The sequence below is a fragment of the Eleutherodactylus coqui genome, chromosome 13, assembly GCF_035609145.1.
Source record: "Eleutherodactylus coqui strain aEleCoq1 chromosome 13, aEleCoq1.hap1, whole genome shotgun sequence".
NCBI lineage: Eukaryota > Metazoa > Chordata > Amphibia > Anura > Eleutherodactylidae > Eleutherodactylus > Eleutherodactylus coqui.
In genome coordinates, this window is record NC_089849.1 from 64,260,131 (window position 1) to 64,280,740 (window position 20,610).

General features: G+C 43.5%; 1 protein-coding gene across 2 annotated transcripts in view; it reads right to left on the reverse strand.

Moving 5' to 3' along the window:
• NCOA5 (nuclear receptor coactivator 5) overlaps positions 1-18,329 on the reverse strand; it is a 40,716-nt gene extending 22,387 nt beyond the window's left edge. Inside the window, exons 1-3 of one of the 2 annotated variants that reach the window (XM_066586723.1) lie at positions 18,189-18,329; positions 5,480-5,664; positions 4,843-4,950 (exon numbers count right to left, since the gene is read on the reverse strand). In XM_066586723.1, coding sequence (XP_066442820.1) covers positions 4,843-4,950; positions 5,480-5,642 — 271 coding nt within the window. In that variant the 5' untranslated portion in view covers positions 5,643-5,664; positions 18,189-18,329. The remainder of the gene's footprint in view (positions 1-4,842; positions 4,951-5,479; positions 5,665-18,188) is intronic. The other variant, XM_066586724.1, reaches the window with a different exon arrangement.
• Between the last annotated feature and the right edge of the window lie 2,281 nt (positions 18,330-20,610).

Consider the following 20,610-nt stretch of genomic DNA (forward strand, 5'->3'; position numbering starts at 1 on the left):
CTCCATTGACAGGAGCCACGAGGGTAAGCTGTAGTTTTCATTGGTACCATTTTGGAGTACATGCAGCTTTTTGATCATTTATTCAGTTTCTTTGAGAGACCGCCTGGAACCCCATCTCTCCCAACCCCCAAACACACACACACCACAACACAAATACACCGCAATTCTGGCACTGAAGTCTATTTTTTCCTTTATTCACCACGTGGGATAAGCATGCCAGTTTTATGGAATGGGCTTTTACATATACAGTGATACCAAAGCATTTGTTTTGCCCCTTCCACTACAATATTTTTTTGTAGAAAAACATCATTTTTTTTTACTTGAGATTTTTCTTTTCCAGAAGCAAACTTTTTTCCTTTTAAGTTCCAATGTGAGACTTTGCCATGCTGTCAGGGGCAGGCCCAATATGCAGATGTCAAAGGTAGATCCTTTGTTAGACTCATGGTTGCATTGGCAACCAACCACCGCCACCACTTGATTGCATTGTAGACGTTTATGGCTTTATAGAAGGAGCACCGTTGCTGTAAAACCACACGTGTGCTGCGGCCGCGGTTGACCACCGCAACTAGAGGCAGTTAGAGGTTCTTCTGATCCCAGTCATTAGAGGAGGCTCTCTCCAGCCAGCATGAGAAACCCTTGCAGAGCTTGCTGTATAGAGCCAGAAAACCAAGGTGCTCTAGAATAAGACCCCTTACCGGCCACCAGAAAGGCGCGTTGGCAGTGGTTTCAGGGGTTAAAAGGACAACAGACCAACATCCAGAATTTGTAGCAAACTTAAAGCAAAAGATCAGCTGCCAGGTAATACAAGCAATAATCTCACTAGATAAATAAGGACTCAAAAATAATTATCCTGTGTAGAATAATCATAAGAAAAGAGATACACCTTGATGGTGCTAAAACCAAAACCCCTACAATTCTCTTTAAGAACGCAACGTGAAGAAATAATTTCCAAAACTCAGCTTAGGAAACATGGAGCTAATATTTCATCACCTTAACACTCAGCATACTGTTACGCCCACGCACACAAAAACTAATTTAACTTGCTATTTTAGTGATCCCTCAATGCTCATCAGGGATCACTCATCATGGGACAATGCTGGATATGTGAAACGCGGTTGCTAAGCAATTGCTCCAGAAAATTACATGGTACTGAAGAATTTCGAAGATGTAGGTGTCAGGTAAAGATTGGCAAATTGGTTTTCACAAGGTTCTCCGTTAAATTATATAAATCTCTCATATAAAAGAGCTCCAAGTACAGATATTCAAAAGCAATCAGTAAATGGGTGTCACAGTAAAATGTTAACACCTTAAAAAAAAAAAAAAGACAGCTAAACTCCATAAAAGCTTCTGCTATTTCATACAGACATGTCAGAAGTGGTGATTGGTGTGGTCCGGGTGCCCACAACTGTTAAAAGAAAAGGTAGAAGCATTGATGCCAATTCAACTGCTTCGAGTGGTGTATGGGTTCCACTGATAGGCTATGGGGTCTGTACACAGCTAGCAATAAAAGCTGAACAAGCACAGCACTCAGCCCACTCATTTTAGCGAAGGGGGTGGGGGTGAGAGGGAGGTGTCTCAGTACCCCACTGATCAAACTTCCGACTTCATTAGCACGTCAAAAGTTTTTAAAAAGTTTAGTTATACTTTAAAAAGGACAAGGAAGGGATAGAGGCACCCCTCCTTCATCTAACTAGTTAGATGGCATTGTCCACACCATCTAAGAGGTTGAACACCTGCCGGTTACAGGGGGCTTCAGCTGTATAATGTAGCTGTCACCCACCTGCATAGTTCCCAGAATTTAATATTAAACTACAGGGCAGAAAGGTGTTTAAAGGGTTTACAAAGTTATTTTACAAACTTTTGAGTCCCTTGTGCCAAAAATTATATACCGTAAAATATACTCAGCGCAGTGCCGGACCACCATTTCGGCGATCGAGAGCCATGGCATCTGACAGGTGACCTCACCCAACCAGAAGGCCTGGAAACATTGCAGAAATCTGTCACATGGAATGTAGAAAACCCCCATAGCGGGTTTACGGGACGCTATCATTGATGTCACTGCCAGGCATTCTACTGGCTGCTCCGATCACGTGAGTAAACAACCCATGTGCCCGCTGAAACACTTGAAAACAGAAGACTGGGAGAGCACGGCGGGGGAAGTATAGCAACAGCCACCAATAACTCGGAAAACCCTTTTAAAGATGGAGCTGTATACCAATGTTCCTTTGAGGTCAACAAATTGTTAGTATGTTCCTTGTTTGTTTTATATAGAACACAATTAGCAACCTCTTTGAAGACAGGTAGCATTCTTTTTTTTTTTATTGCTCATCACCCAGTTTCAGAGAGAAGGTGCTCCTTAGAGAAAAACTCTGAAGAAACGCAATCCTCCCCAGAAGGCCTGACAAAATCATTGAATTCCACATTCTGCGGTGGAAGCAAAGGCCGGGCAAAAAGGAATCTAATTGTCATATGCCACAGTCTACGTGCCCCTTACTAGTCTTAAGGGCCATTTATATGGGAGGATTATCGCTCAAAATTTGTCCAAACTAACTAAATTGATCGATAATCGTCCAGTATAAATGCAAAAACATTGTTTACTATTCGTTATCACTGACTTTCAGACAACATAAAGACCACCGCTGGTTTGTGGGATTGTCGTTTAGTGTAAATGCTCCCCACTTCACATAGAGGGTGAAACGCTGAGTGAGACGCTGAGTGAGAAGCCGGCGAGGTCTGCCAGTCTAAATGCTCTACACAAGTGTCAACGACCTTAGCAGCGACGGCAGCGCTTGTGGAGTCGTGTACCCAACTGTTGTCCCATGTAAAAGGGACGCTGGCTCCTGTATGAATTGGCCCCGCTATTGAGCAATTACACCCCAATCTAAACCCACTGACGCTCCGCTGGGAGCCCACAGCGGAATCCAACCCTATGCGCTGCGCGTACCTGTCATTAGGTCTTCTCTTCTATACTGCAGAGAGCCTGCACAGCACGCCGTCGGATATGCGCAGTCCAGTTTTTTTTTTTTAAACGCTTTTCCTGCATCATCGCCCAGCGATGACGCGGTATCCGTGCAGAAGGGCAGCGGGTCAGAAGGCTTCCATTGACTTCAATGGAAGCTATCCGCATGGAATACACGCAAAACTAGAGCATGCTGTGATTTTTCCTCCACGGCTAGAAAAATTGCAGTTGATTTCCACTCATGTGCAGGAAAAAAACGCTTTTCCATACATACAATGGAAGGTATTTGCTGCGGAACCCGGAGCTTGACGCCCACCCCGGATTCCGCAATGTAAATCTGGTAGTGTGCAGCTGGCCATAGGGGGCTAATTAAGGTTTGCTCTCCAGTAGGCAACTTATGCATTTCTTTACACCCTGCACTTATGCACTGCATTGAGCCTACTAGTTCTGCCTACTTCTTGCTATGACAATAAATGCCTCTCCATTGTACTATACCTACCTGTAGCTTTATTGTGCCATTACCATTCAGCGAGTGCTGGGCAGGGTTCCCGAGTCACCCCTGGTGAAAGAAATTTCCATCACCTATCCTTCAAGCAAGACTTGGGAGGAGGCTCTGTGCAGATCAATAGTAAGTAAAATGATCCAAAACACAAATGAATGCTGTAGTACCCAGGTGTTATGCTTATAGGTACAGCAGCACGTTTCCAAACAGTGGAAAAAATAAAACGTTCACAAACGGTTTTTTAAAGGACAAATTCGGTTCTGAAGTAACTTTGCTGGACAAATTAGAAACCCCCATTAATTACCTTATTTTAAAGCCTGCACTCCTCCAAGTGTTCAAAACAACATCTACAAAGTCTATTAACCATTAGGTTTTTCACAGGAATTAAAGCCAAGTGGAGGAGAAATTTTAAAATGCCGTTACACAGATTTTCAAATTGTAATATTTTTATGTATTTTTTTTACTTTAAACACAGCAAAAAGAGAAAAAAAATGATCATAGAAGCAAAACTCAACACTGAAGCGATGTTTTAGAAATATCCTACATATTGTGCAACATGACTCAAACCACACGCCTCAGAATTGAAGGTGAACCTTATGGATTTTGGTACCTTCCTTTTATTAGGACATTTTACTAGGTTGCATTTCAGGATTACAGAGGCCCTGAGGTGTTAAGACATAAGGAAACAAGTGAAAAGACATTTTGAAAATGTCGCCCCTCATGGGGTAAAGTAAGCGTTTAGACTCCACAGGGGTTTTAGAATTCGGCCATTTCAAAGTGGGATGGCAAATAACCAAGCAATCTATAGTGACAACCAAATTTAATATACATTTTTCTTTTACTAAAATTTACTCAAAAGCGTTTTTCATGCTAAATATTTTGCATCACTGTAGTCACCATATTTTGCGGACGAGCTTATGTTTCCATTAATACCATTTTGAAATACATATGACTTTTAATCTCCATTTGGATTTTTTGTGTGTGATCAAAACTAGCAATTCTTTAAAAAAAAAAAAAAACACGCGTGTTCACCGTGCTGGACAAATGTAACTTAATAGTACAGGTCGTAGCTTTCTTTCCTGGTCAGATGCTCTCTGCTACTGCAGTCCCATAGACCGTGAATAGAGCTGTAGCATCCATGCATGAAGACCACTCCATTCAAGTGGGGGACTTAGAACCCGACTAATGGTGGAGTAACCCATTTCAGTAAATCTACCATGGTCTACGTAATTAATGCATGCACTACAAAATGGAAAAGGTAACCACTATATTGCAAAAATGTAAGAGTTGAAAAAAAGCTTAAAAAAAAAATGTAACAACTTGCGGTAAGAATTTTTAAAAATTTTATTCTGATGTCGTATCGGCTAAATCTTTGCCTTACCTAATCTACTCCCTTTGTACATGCGACCTCTTTCGCCCTGCACAGCTGCTTCAGCATCTTCCTTACGTTCATACTGGACAAATCCATAGTGATGGAACATGGTGAGTGCTGAAAAATTAATATTTGTTACAGCGAAAGGAAAAGGCTCCAATCCATATGTCCTTAGATGCACTCGAGTATAAAATGCTCAAGACAGTTTTTAAAGGGTTAAGCAAAACCAAGAGCTATTGGAAACCATTGTTTCAGATAAAAGGGAGGGGGGTGGGGTTGAATAAAGAAAAAAAAAAAAAAATTCTATAAAAAATGTTTACAGAAACAGAGCCAGTCAAATATATTGATGCTTTTGTTCATGCATGATATATTTTGTTCTATGAACAAAATATATCATGCTTTTGTTCTTAGCACTTAACTAGTGACTTATTTTTATTATATTGGAACAAAATACTTTCATGGATAGATAATTTATACACATACAAAATAATTTCTACATTGATTTTTTTTAAATACATATTCATGACTTTCATGCACCTTCTGTACTGAAGTTAAGTCACCCATACAATAGGTGGTTTTAGTTTACAACTAAAATTACAACTGCTGTACAACTTTGTTTAATGAAACAGCATAAAACAATACTAACCAATAATTTTTCCATATTTCGAAAACAGGTCTCCCATATCTTCCCGGCTCATGCTCTCTGTAGGTAGATTGCCAACAAAAATTCTTCTGTCTAAATCTTTAGGATCATCACTGTCTGTTCGGTTCCTGGAAGGACTAATATTCTTGTTCCTTCGGCGAGACATATTTGAAAGATCCCAATGGAACCTCGCAAGAAAAAAAAATGGCCAGGCATATAATTTTAACATATGTTATGGACATCATTGCCATAATATAGCGTCTACAAAACCTTGATTTAGTTACTTTTCGCTATGACCTGGCTTACAAGATCAATCATTTATTTTTTTAAACTAAGAAGGAAATAAGAGCAAAAAACAAAGTTGCTAAAGATTAAAAGCATTGAAACAAAAAACTGTTTTAGTGAAATACAGTTTATTGTACAAGTTTAAATCAACAATATGTATAACATGCAGGAGTTTTGGTAAATTTAGTATCCAGGCAATAAGAACTTTCAGACATCAACAGAAAACAACCCAAAAAGATGAGTGTCTGCAGTTGAGATCAATGTACATTAGCTACTTGGCAAAAGCCCTTGGAAAGGTCCCTTAATATGTACGGCTGAGTACGACCTTTAAAACGCAACGCAGGTGCTTAAAGAGTGGGAAATTGCATTGTGTGTAATCTAGTTTCTTCCGTAGCCGATTTACTCTGACTCGAAAAAAGGTACAATCGAAACCAAGAAAAAAAAAAAGTCATTTTGGAGAGTGTCCTTCAAGCAAGCAACAAAAGAATCAAACACAAGTAAAATGTTTTATTTTTAAGGAATGGATAGCCATTTCCACAAACATCTGGCTCTTGAAACGTACCCAAACTGACCTTAATGAAGACACTACTGTCAAAGTCAAGAAGATAATCTGACCCCTGATGCGGAAAGAATAGAAACCCTCCAATATATCTGGAAACGTTTGCCCTTCTTCACTCTTCTAAAAAGTTGTTCTTGGTGTGACAAAAAGAACTGATCCCTAAAATGCTAGTAAGAATCGAGTCCAGTAGCACCAAACGCATTCTTTAATTGCTTTATGATTCTGAGGCCCTGAAGGTTGTGGATTGTCCAAGTCGCTAAATCGTGGCCTTTAAAAGCATAAAAAGGAGCTCCTATGTCAAGAGATGCAAGACGGTCAGGCACTTTATGAAGTATGACAACTACAATGGAAAGAAGATATTCCTCCTGATGCACTTTGCCACAATAGGAGAACTGTGCACATTTTCTTGTACTTAGTCTCAAACCAGAAGTTGCCTCTGTGGAAGAAATCAGTTTCAATTCTATTGAGGTCCAAAATTCCACATTTCTGATTCGATTACAATTAGTTAACCCAACTCAATGAGTTGTATTTTAAATTTAAAGAAAACCGAATACAAGCAGCTATTTGTTTCACTGCTCAGAAGGAAGAAAACCAACTACATACAGTAACATCTACTTTCCGTTTACTAGGTTTGTTCCAGTTCCAGGAGGGGAACCGACCAACATGTTCAAAATTTGTGGTTTGTAGGCAACATGTTATAGGAGCAGCTGAGAAGATTTTCATATTGTTTTGAAAGTTTTGAAGGAAAAGCATTAATTTTTTTTGTTTTAAGTTTTTGCTTTTTTGGGGCTTAGCTATCCAGCAGGTGGTCTTTTAAGCGATAACCGTTCATGCATGGCTGTCAGTCAATGAATAAAGCCCAATGGGTCATTCTAAAACACAGTATGACAAGGCAATTAATGCACTAGATTCTAGATTTAGTTTCAAATTTTCTGTGTTTATTGTGCACTCCCCCCCCCCCCCCAACAGTAGATGGAAGTTAATGAAGACGCAAATCGGACAATATCAAACTTTAGAATATGTTATAGACATCTGATAGGCGGGAAGCCAAAACTGGCATAACCACCAACTGGAAGAACATACATTTTGAAAAAAAGAAGTTGAGACATGCCAGCCACAAATGAGTGCATTATTATTGCTTGTTTGTTTGTTTTTGAAGACCTAGGTTTCTTTGCTCGTGTACAGCAGGTGATGAAAGCCATGTCTCTAAGGATTACTCGCACTGGGCTCAAACTCTGCTTTCAACAGGCAGCACAAAGTATGACCATAACCTTATATGTTATTTTCAGTAAGAACTCATGCGTACTGGTGATCGCGATATCGCCACAAATAAAAATCACATCTTTTTTCCCACCATTTTTTTGAGCGTCAGCACTGCTTTTTCTTGCAAAAACATCATTGCCACTTGTGATTTTCTTGTGCGTTTTTTAACACGATTTTTGTTGTGCGAAAGTCAATAGGACTTTCCAATGTTAAAACCACATCGCACGATAAACGCAAGTTTGTGCTGTGCGATGCAATAAAAAGGAAACATAGGGAACATAGGGAAACATGAAAGGGGGAAAAAAAATTAATCAAAATCGCTGAATGATAGGGCATGCCGCGAGTTTTCTCTCTCACGACATCGCATCAGTGAAAACAATTGCAAATGTGAAGGAAACCATTCAAAATCAATGGTTCCATAATTCTGCTTTTGCGCTCGCATCACATGAAAAAAAATAAATAAATAAATAAAAAAAAAAGAAAAATCACATGATTTTATCACCAGTGTGAAGGCGCCCTAAGGAGTTTTTGGCATAGTAACAATGAAAAATACTGGCATAGATTATAGTAGAGAAACACACACGTATGGCCAGCTCTCCATTGCAGTCTAATGGAGAAAAGGGATGGGGTGGAGACGTCAAGTGTGTTAAGAATGCCTTATAATCTGTGACTTATTTCCACTCTTCCAAAAGCAGACAAAAAAGGTTGGAGTCAAATGCACACAAGTTCGGCAGTCCAAAATTTCCACCAACTTTCCAAGCCTCAATTATGTCCCCAAGCGAGGCAACCTGTTGTCCATAGCAATGCCTCTTCCCTTGGTTACTCAAACACATCATTCTAATGCTTTAAGGGTCCTTTTATACAGGGAGACGACTGCCCACAACAAGCACCATTTGATGATAAAGCAAGGTGATCGATTCTTGATGATTTGGCAATAATCATGTTATGTTCATACAAACCAGTTTATATTATTGTTGGTGGTACATTCTGTTTAAATGGGGTGTGGAGGGGTGTTAACTCCCTTCCTGGGAAAAGGAGTTAGTATAAAATGCTGGAGTCCTGCAGATCCCCACCATTAACTCCTTACATATTATAATCAATGTTAATTTCAGCATGTGAAGGGTTAACACGGGAAGTGAGCTCCATCTGATGTCATTGGCCCTTCACATCTAAATCGCCCGAGGGCCTTCAAGTTTGCCATTACTTGTCATACCCAAGAACAGAGGTAATATACGGTTACTTGAGTGATCACAGAAATCACAGGCTGAAGTTCCCTATAGGGACAAAAAAAAAAGAAAAAGAAACCTACATTTGGCATAGTTGCATCTGTAACGACCCATAAAAAGATTTAATGCATTTTATCCCCAAGAAAATGTTATTAGTGCTGAAATACATCTTATGTACCCCAGAATGGTACAATAAAAACTACAGCTCTTCATACAAAAACAGCCCTCACACAGCTAACTCCATAGATTTTGGGTCTTTGAATGCAGCGATGCAAAAGAGAAATTTTTTTTTTAATGGTGTTTTATTGTGCAAAAGTGTAAAAACCTAAAAAAAAAAATTAAATACATACACTCATTGTATCAAAAGGTTCTCAGAGGCCACTTGTGTGGCGCTTGTTGACCACTACACGCTGCGGAATAAGTTGGCGCTATACAAATACCAAGATTGATTGATTGATTGCACTACACGCCTCTACGACGTAGAGAAGAGATTCTGCCCAATTAACAGAATTTGAGAGGGGCGCATTATTGGAATGCGAGAAGCTGGATGGTCGTATCAACGAATTGCCCGTCCACTGGGCCATTCTGACTATTAGGAAGTGTTGGGTCCAGTAGATGTGCGAGGGCACGAAGTCAAGGTGAACAGACTCAGGATGCCCTCAACAGAGAGCCAGAAGAGACGATTGTCCAACAAGCATGAGCAGCTACAACTGTTTTTTTTTGTCCGCCAACCAGACAGTTGGCACCATCATTACAGGCCCCTGTGTCTGTCGGACCCATTTTCAGGTGCTCGGCGGAAGGACGTGTGGTCTCAGGACGCCCATTACATCTACTGACTGACACCCACGCACTGTTGACCTCCGTTTGCTGTGGTGTTGTGAATGACAAAACTGGACTGGTATGAGTTTGCAAGATCTAGAGGCTCAGTTACAGCAAATGTGGAGCAAAATGCTGCAGGATACCAAACAGAACCTGCATGCCTCCATTCCCACCTGTATCACAACTTGCGTCCATGCTAGAGGTGGCCCAACGGGGTACTAGAGCTTCCCTTCAAGGGGTCAGTTTTCCATAATAAATGATGCTTTTGCTCACTTATAACACGTTACAGTCACTCATAAAAAGTCTCATTCTAGGCACTTGATTTTTTACAATGAGTGTATAATTTTGGCATTGTTGTAATTGTACTGGCAAACAGCAAAAGGTTGTCATTTACACCACACAATGAAAGCAGTAAAAGGAGAAAATATATATATAAAACAAAATTCATGTTTTTTTCACACTGTGGCCCTCCACCAATCAATACAAACTTAAGAGATCACACTGTAATGCACAAGTCCTCATGGCTATGTCGACAGAAAAATAAAAAAGTTACGGCTTTTGAAAAGTTGACATCTGAAAAAAAAAAAACAACTAATACTGTCCAAACCACAGGCATCATGTTATAGAGCAGGAAATGCTGGACAGATTGATAGATAGTTCATGTGGAAAGCTTCAGTATAAGGGCTCAACGCCCACAGGCGGATTTGATTTGCAGAATATGTGCAAATCAAGCCGCCTATAGGGAAACATGGGGTCCGCAAATAAAGCATGCGGATTTGATTTGCGAACCTTTTGGTCCAGAAAACAAATCTCAGCATCTTCTATTTCAGTGCGGATCCAGCACTGACAGCTTCCATTGAAGTCAATGGAAGTCATCCGATCTGCGGGCTGTCCGCAATTTTGTGAGGAAGCAAGAGTTTTAAGAAAAAAAAATAACACTTCTCTGTGCATGTGCGGTGGCGCGCTGCCCGGCACATCCCCACACATCCACAGAGAAGAAAATGAAGACCCGGACGGGTAAGCAGAAGACCCGCAGTGTCCACTGGCGTGGGCAAGGTCAGATTCCGCTGCGGGCTCCCACATGTGGAATCCAATCCGCCTGTGTACATGAGGCCTTACTTGTATTTTATTCATTTATGTCTCTGTTCACTTTGAGCTTAGATGTCCAGTGGTCGGTCCTATCAGTGGTTGATAGCTATCTGTGAATAACTGTACATACAAAAGATAGCCATCAACTACTGGGCACATATACACCAGGCAACAATTGGGTCACATTTCCAAATGCTCGTTCTCGTTTGCCTGATCGTTGTCCCATACAAAAAAGGACCTTAAAAGGGGTTGTCCGGGAGTAAACTATTGATGACCTATCAGGATAGGTCATCAGTAGTTAACCAACAGGGGAAGGGAGGATCAGTCAATTAGAATCCCCGGCAATCAGTTGTCATCAGGCCTGCTGTCCTGTACAAAGCTACAAGCTGGCAGGTCTTTACACATTCAGGAGGTCAAGGTTGGTCATATAGGCACAGATCCCAATGAGTACAATGATGTCCGATTATAGAAAAACAATTTGACTTAGATAAACAATCGTACCGCTCACGTCATTAATTTAGTACACTGAGAAAAGATCCACAGTGCAGAAAGAAAAAAGTAAATGAACCCTTGAATTTAATGACACTCAGATCCTCCTTTAAGATCAATCGTTTGGTTTGCTCCTAGAGTAATCTTAAAGAGGACCTGCTACCATCGTTCGCTTGGATGGGCTCTTCATAGTTCTGGCTCAGGGCGGCCTTAATGTGTCAAGTGGGCGGTCCCCATCACTCATCCTCTATGAATGACATCAAGCTATCAGTCAAGTCCAGCATCACCAATAGAGAAACAGTGGGGACCACTACTATGAAGAACCCATCAAGGGTTAGAGTCAGTGGGGCCACAGTTGAAGTTCTGCATCCAGACCTGCTGATTCTATGCCATAACAGGTTCTCTTTAACCGTATGCCCACTCCTAAAAAGAGTGGGACTAGTCCTGAATTTTTTCCACTTGTAGATAAATTTGTACTGGGTGTACATTTGGTGGACTGATGTACACCTAGGTCATTAGCAATGCTTTGTAGCCTTTTCCAGCCTCATGCGTCTCTAACGCATCTTCTGAAAGTTGCTTGCATACAGCCATGGTTCACACTAACCTGTTGAGAACAGGTCTGTCAGAAACCAGGTCTTGTGTGCCTTTAATTAAAGAGGTATTCCAAAATTGCCATTTTCCTGGTCACATATAAAGATAGTAATTTACATTGTATATAAATTTAGCTTGATTTCAGTTGTAAACCATACCTCCTTTGATGCCCCCCTCATGCCAATCATTTGGTCTCCCATGGATCCGATCCGTTAGCACTGCTGTCCTAGCTGTCTGGCAGGCGTTGTAACAGCGACCATCACAGTGCCTGTTCCTTCTGCTTCTCATGAATGCACATCATGCAAGAATGTTCAGCATCTCTCCATCCATACCGAGTCGGCATGTCTGTGCCAGTGATGTTTAACTGAGCACAAAATCTTGAAAATGTGCTGGCAGCAATGATAATCAGTAGCAGTACGCAGGAGTTTTTGACAGATTTCTCCTGTAATCAGCAGTTTCAGGGGCGTGCACACTATGCATTGGTTGTTGTACATTGTAGGATTGGTATCCTGTCTGAGCTGATGGTGCCATCTTTAGTGCACATCATGTTGGGGATTTAATGTTATACACAAAAAATATATATAAATCTGACCTATGTTAGCATATCCACATATAACTGTAGTGTCCAGGACATGCCAGTGGCCAAAAAAGGCCCCCACGGCCAGAATATCCCTTTAATCCTAGAATGCTAGAGTTGGAAGGGACCTCCAGGGTCATCAGGTCCAACCCTTTGGTTAATGCAGGATTCACTAAAACATCACCGTCAGATATTTGTCCAGCCTTTGTTTGAACACTTCCATTGAAGGAGAACTTACCACCTCCAATGGCACCCTGTTCCACTCATTCATCCCCCTCACTGTCTAATATCTAATTTGTGTCTCCTCCCCTTCAGTTTCATCCTATTGCTTCTAGTCTTTTCTTGTGCAAATGAGAATAGAGCTGATGCCTCTGCACTGGGACAGCCCTTCAGATACAGCAGGCTGCTGATGATTTGGCATTCCCTGCTAGGCAGGGAATGCTACGTCCCTAGTGACATAGCATACTCTGACCTGCAGGAAGCAGAATGCTGAGAATGGACGCTACATCACAAGAAATAGAAAAAATTCGGCCGGCTGGAGGTGACGTGACCTGGAGGGATTCCCACAGCGGAGTTAAACCTGGTGACCAGCCAGTGATCCACGCGTACCTCTTCTCTGTCTTCTCCTCTGCTGCTGATGTGTCAGCCGTCGCACATGCTCAGTACAGAGGATGGCGCGCTGTCATTATGGCGATGACGCGGCTGCCGCAACCATTCTCTAATGATTGCAGAATCGCCGTGGGATGGATGGCTTCCATTGACTTCAACGGAAGCCAACCATGCGTAGCCCACACAAAATCACAGCATGCTGTGATTTCCCGCCCGCCAGCAGAAAAATCGCAGTCGATTTCTGCTAGTGGGCAGGAAAATTGCATATTGTTAAAGCATGCTATGGACTGGATTTCCTGCAGAATCCGGAGGCGGAATCCCGCTCCTGATTTCATAATGCAAATCTGCCCGTGTGCAGGAAGCCTAAGGCCGCCTGCAGACGGCTGGGTCGGATCCCGCAGAGCGGAGTCGGCGGCCGGGGAGTGACATTTCTGTGCGGGGCTATGCGAGCCCTGCACAGAAATAGAGCATGCAGTGTTTTATTTTCTGCGCGTGATTTCACATGGACAAATCACGGCTGTCTGTCTAGGATTGCATTTTCTAACGCAATCCTATGGCAGCTTCCACGGGCGGAAATTCTGTGGGAAATCCCGCCGCGGAATTTCCGCCCGTGTGCAGGGGGCCCAAGTCTCCTCTCAGCCTACTTTATTGCACCTCCTGTTGTAACCTGTTCCACTCATCGATCACCCTGTCAGAAAGTTCTCTTTAATATCTAATCTGTGTCTCCTCCCTTTCAGTTTCATCCCATTGCTTCTAGTCTCTCCTTGTACAGATGAGAATAGGGCTGATCCCTCTGCACTGTGACAGCCCCTCAGATATTTATAGACAGCTATTAAGTTTCCTCACAGCCTTCTTTCTTACAAGCTAAACATTCCCAGATCCTTTAACCGTTCCTCATAGGACATGATTTGAAGACCACTCACCATCTTGGTAACGTCTCTGAATTTGCTTTTTTAAAGTGGGTGCCCTGAACAGTATTCCAGATAAGGTCTTACTAAACACCTGTTAAACCCAAACTTCTGATTGCCTTTATTTACTGAAACACCTTTTTTCATTCAGCTATTGGAGAAAATGTTAAAAGGAACCTGTCATCAAGCTTTACCAAGGCAATCCACAACAAGCCTTTAACAGCGCTGCTAATAAGATTACTTTATCACCATTTGGTTTTGCCCGCTACCTTTACTATCTGCTCTTGAAGTTTTCCCACACTGTATTCCAATGAGCTAAAAAGCGTCAGGTCGGGCTCCCAGGCACGATCCGGGTTCTCGCAGCAGAATCCAGCTGTGACCCCACTCAGCGACCATGTGTACCTGCTTTTTCTGTGCTGTGGATGACCACAGACGCTCAACAGTCATGGGCAGTACAGTTTTCATTTTAATGGCCCATCCGCAAAGACAGCTTCTATTGACTTCAGAGTCCTCAAATTAGAGCATGCTGTGATTCTTCACTCGCGGAATACGCAGTTTGTTTCCGCTAGTGTAAACGAAAAAGCGATTTTACATACCGCTGAATGCATGCAATTTGCTGCGGATCCTCCGTGTGGACACCGACCGCGGATTCAATAAATATCCGCCCGTGTGAGCCCGGCCTTATATTTCTCCCTCAGCGCTATGCCAGGCCCAATTCTGTTCTTGAAAAGCATGCATAACGAATTCCGGTCGCCCACAGAAGATCACTTCCTGGATTCATAAATCCTGCCTCGAGGAAGTAATGGCCGTGATTGGTTCATCTAGCACTGCATTGATTGGATGAGGTGCAGCTAGAGAACGAATCAACAGCCAGCGCATTGTGGAGGCAAGATTTATGAATTAGCTGGGCCGCATTGATTTGCCAATTCATAAATTCCACCTACACAACACGCTGGCTATTGATTGGTTCTTCAGCCAATGCTCAGCCATTGCATTGGTTCACCCGACGCTGGAATGAATGGCTGAGCAGCGCTGAATAAACCAATCAGAGCCATAGCTTTCTGGAGGCAGGATTTAGGAATCCAGCAACCAGGAAGTGATCTTATGTACGTGAACGAGGACTGCAGGACGCCCAGCGGAGCTCCGGAGAGCAGCGGGAGGACCCGGACGAAACCTTTTAGGCAAGTATTCCCCTTTTTTTAACGGAATGCAGCCAGGGCTTAACCTTCTCACAATAAAAATCATGCACTTTTATCGTGGACAGCAGAAACGCTCAATTTCTTTTACAAGAAATACACAATCATTGACACTACAAAATCATAGGGACAGAGCTGCGATATCGCCGCGATTCTGTAGTGGCGATATCGCTGTAACCGATGTGAGAGAGGCCAAAGGTGCATACACAGCATACCAGCAGAACTGAGGCGTGCCGGAAGGGTTTACTACTGCACCTGTGTGGGATTACAGCATAGAAGAGAAGTCAGTATGCACGCCAATCAAGAAGAGGGGCATGCTTGGCGTGGCGAGAAAAAAAAAACTTGCTCTCTTCAACTCATTTTAATACAGCGTGGGAAAACCTTAAAAACAGATTGTAACGGTACCGGGCGGTGCATGTTAGGCAAAACTAATCTCATGTATAAAATGCAAAATCTGTTAGTTTGTGTCGTATACAAATCCACCATTGTGGTCCGATTTCAGTAAAATGGCAAAATTAAGTCGAAAACTCCCTGACTTCCCTTGTAATTTGTGTTGCCAATAGCAACCAGTCACAGCTCAGCTTTCATTTCTTATACTGCTGAGGTAAAATGAAAGCTGTACTGTGATTGGTTGCTATACAGGTGGTCCCCGACTTGCGAACAGGTTCCGTTCCGGGAGCCCGTTCGCAAGTCCCTTTTGTTCGCAAGTCGAACAAATGGTATGGAGCGGGTGGATCCCGCTCCATACAACGTCGGTTGCCGGCTGACAGCGGTATTTGGAGTGTTAACAGTTCCGCCGAGCGGCGCGGCTCGTCGGAACTGCTGCCGCCGGGTGCCCGCTGCACCCGACGTTCAGGGGGCCCGTACAGCGTCCCACGATGAGATCACGGGACGCTGTGCGGTTGCTAGGCAGCCGGGGACCTCCTGAAAGGCCCCAGGGCTGTCTATGCAGAGTGCCCATCAAGCGCACGGCTTGATAGGCGCTCTGCATAGACAGCCCTAGGGCCTTTCAGAAGGCCCCCGGCTGCCTAGCAACCGCGATGTGACCGGACAGGCTTCTATCAGGCTTGATAGAAGCCTGTCCGGCCCCTGCACAGTATGCTGTAATGCCATAGCATTACATCATACTGTGCAGGACAGATAGTTCGTATCTAGCAAAATTTGTAAGTCGAATGTTCGCAAGTCGGGGACTATCTGTATATTATACTGCTGAGGTAAAATGCAAGCTGTACTGTGATTGGTGGCTATATATTATGCTGCTGAGGTAAAATGAAAGCTGCGCTATGATTGGTTGCTATGGGCATCACAGATTTTTTTGTGGACGGCTGTCATAAGAGTGGCTGCTGGGCTCATTTTATTACATAGAAGGAAATAACTTTGAAAGCCCAATTTTCAACAACCAATCCCTGCGCTTATCGCGCCATGCAACGCACGGGTGTATTACCTAGTGTGAAATATGGAAATGTTATTACTAGCACGGTTAGCTGTCTGTCATAGATCGCATGGTAAAAGGAAGACGGGTTCCCTCAAGACTCCTTTCACACGGCCGATTCTCTCAGCGCTGCGCTAAACGCCATCAGAGGCTCCCATTGTTTTCAATGCAGCCTCTCCAACATGCGCTCGGGATTTTCGAGCCGAGTCTGTTCTATGTTGTCCGTTTAGCGCCCTTCATCAATGATATGGTATGCTAAAGCTGCTTTCAGAGGCAAAAACGAGTCGGAGCACCACAATTTAAATCGCAGCGCTCTGCCGCGCTGATGTGCGAGAGAGCCCTTAGGCCTCATGCACACCGCAGGTCTGGATTCTGACAGCGGACTCCAGCCCTGACGGCAGCCGGTGACCCCGCCTACCTGTCTTCTTTTTCTGTGCTGCGGATGGTCCGGCCGTCACATTTGCGCAGCACAGAATTTCCCGTGCCGGTCGTAGGCGATAATGCGGGTAACCCGCAACCAATCCGGAATAGACATTCCTTCTGGATAAGGCCGCGAGTCGAACAGCTTCCTTGGACTTCAATGGAAGCCGTCGGTGAAAGTGAAGGATAATCGTTGGGTTTAACCTGCGCTCATTCAGTCCTTCTTATAGAACTGAACAACTGAATGATTCTCGTCTGAACGAGCCAACGCCGAATCTGCCCTCGATGCGCAAATGAGCGAACTCTGCCTTCATTCTCTCGTTCATGCGATAATCGCCTGGTGTAATCGGACCCTCGGGCTGCTGTGGCACCAGTAACGCTAAAGGCGGCGCTGACACGAGCGGATGCATAAAGCGCTGCGTGGTTAACACTGATTTCTGCGGCTCCGCGAGACGGCATTTAGCTACGTATGGTAGCGATTATTACTGCGCACGACCGCGTATCTCACACACGCCGTCATGCGCGGACTCATTTTTTTTATTTCGTTTAGTTGCTTAGCGACGGTATATATAACCGCCACAGTGTAATTGCGTGTGTACTGTGTTTATCACGCACCCATCGGGAATAGGTCTATCACGTGTAACACGCGGTGAAAATAGAATTAGCTGCGCGTCTATTACACGCAAACGTCAATGGATCCGTGAAAATCAGTGTATTAAGCGCACATAATACGCCGTTACATACTACTGGAGTGAACCCGCCCGCCCTAACACCCATGCAACAGCGCCAATCGCTGGGCATCATGCACACTTGCAGGCTCAGTGCTGACAGCTACCAGGAACCGCTAGCGACAACCGCCATTACACCGCTGGACGCACACGCTTTCCTGGCGATTGCCAATTTGCGCCGCCGCACGAGCGACAATGACATTCATGTATTTTGCAGCCTAAACGCAGGGGTTCACTTACTTTTTCGCCTTGCACTGCGCATGTTTCCTCATCAAAGTCCTGGATGGAAGGCGGTTTATTACATTGGTCTATAAGTTGTGACTTGTATGACTGACAGAACACATTTTATGCGCAATCAATGCAGATGACTGTAAAGGGTTAACCTTTTCTAGTATTTGTATCCAGGGGCTACCTACTGTATAACGGTAGGTGCCTGTACACCACAGCAGCATGCATGCAGACATGACAGAGCATCGCCCACAGCCCAGGGAGGCTCTGCCCACCCAAAACATGGCGCTTACCTATTTCTAGACCAGTCCTTCCCTACTCGGTGTGGGCAGCCGGTCCCCAACACAAAGGTTCCTCACGTCTCAGAGCCGCTCGCACGCCGTTTCGCTTTACGATAAAGCCGCCTATCTTCTTGGACGCTGCAGCCGCTTACCGTGATTGGTGGCGCCAGAAGCGTGACGTCCCGCAGCAGCCCCCGCCCTCCGTCGCCATCTTGTCTTCGAGCGGTACTTAGTTAATGGCTGATGGTGACGTACAGTAGACCCACCGCGGCGGCGCTGTCATTCTAGCGTCGCTCGCCGTTGAAGTCGGCGGTTTTCTGAATCTAGTCGGTTAGGTTTACCTCAGAGGGCAGCAGCGCGGCTCACCCGCACTTCGCGCCAAATTATTTTCGGTCGGTTGTTTAGTGAAGTACCTTCGTGAGGTAAAATGGCATCGCAGGCATTAAAATGTCTGGGTATGGCAGGGATTTTTGATCAAAAATGTAAATTTGAGAAGTACTTTTTTTTTTAATGTTTCGTAATCACAAAATCAGAAATTAGACATTTATTTTGTGAAAAATCAAAAATCGCAGTTATTTTTAAAATGGCGGATAAAATACGGTAATGTGGAGAGGAATCGACAGGCTTGGTTTTGCGAATGAATTTTACCTCAGCGGTGCGAATAAAAGTGCACACAGACTCGTGCTGGTTCCACGCGGCCGAGTGTCTCACTTCAGTACATTGCAAGACGCGCAAAACTTGCGCAATTCGGAACTCCGTTCTTTTGTCGTATATACATCAGCGATGCGGGAAGAAATAGCGGCGTGTCCTATCCTTTTGTGTTCCTCGGCCATTGTTGTCAATGGGACGGTAAAACGCCTCGCGCATTGTGAGATTTTTCCATTGGAAACAATGGGAGCACCTGCCGATCACCTTAACGCGCCTGAAAGCCGCGCCGGACGATTGTTACTTTACAGAAGTGATGGGAGGCGGTTTTGTCAGAAAAAAACACCTCACGTTCGTTTAATAACGCACGTTGGCGAGTGCGATATGGCGGTGACCCGTGTGTACGTAGCTGGGGGATTACGAAGACCCCACTCACCGGCGTCATACGCAATGTGAGGGTATGTTCACACGGCGAATTCCGCCTCGAAAAATCACATCCAAATCCAGGCTTTCCTCCACAGTTTTTGGTGCGGATTTGCGTGCAGACTTAGTCCTTTCAATGGGCAAAACCTGCATGTGGAATTATAATGTGGAGGCCAGGGACACTTCTGGATGGGGAAACGCGCATTTTAGCGTCGGAATTCCACATGCAGATTTTTCTCATTGACGGCAAAATCTGTGTGTAGATCCGCACCAAAAACTGAGGAAGAAAGCTGCAGATTTTGACGTTTTTGCATTACGGAAAATCCCGCCATGTGAACCCTTAGGCTAGGTTCACTCAGCGATCGCGATTTTGACGCGAGAAAATCGTGTCAAAATCATGTCTTCCCGAGATTTTTGAGCGTGAATTATGCTTTTTAGAATCTCGCGTCGCATCACTGCCGCCCACAATAAAATCCTGCAATAAAAACCTCATCGCAAAAGTCAATAGGACTTTCTAATGTTAAAATTGCAACACAAGTTTGTTGTTTTGTGATGCACTTAAAAAGAGGCTCCATGGGGAAACATGGGAGATAAAAAAAACGCACATCACAGAAAGATAGAGCATGCCACGATTTTTTGTTCTCAACATGGCATCAGTGAAAACATTGCAGATGGGAAGTAAACCATTCGAATCATTGGTTGCATTATCTGCTTTTTACTGACGCGAAAATCGAACGATTTTCTTGTCCGTGAGAAAACACCCTGAGTGTATCTAATGCGGATTTTGGCAAGAACTTTGTGCCAAAACCTCCTTAACCCCTTAAGGACCATATTTTTTTTCTGTTTTTACATTTTTGTTTTTTCTTCTCCCTTTAAAAAAAATCCTAACTCCTTTATTTATCCATCAACGTCGCTGTATGAGGGCTTGTTTTTTTGCAGGCTAAGTTGTATTTTTCAATGGTGCTATTTAATGTACCATATAATGTACTGAAAAACTGTAAAAAAAATTCTAAGTGGAGAAAAATGGAAAAAAATAAAATTCCCCCTTCTTTCGGTGCGTCTTGTTTCTACGGCGCCCAAACTGCAACAAAACTGACATGGTAACTATTCTATGGGTCAGTACGATTACTACGATACCAAGCTTATGTAGTATTTTTTTTCAAAGATATTACATTTTTAAAAATTATTTTCTGCCAACATCTTCTGCGCAATATTTTTGTTTATTTTTCCCTTGACATAGCTATGCAGGGCTCATTTTTTGCGGATCGTCCTGTATTTTGCGTTGTTGCCATTTTGGAATACATACAACTTTTTGATAGCTTTTTATTGCATTTTTTTCTTGGAGACAAGGTAACCAAAAAAGTGC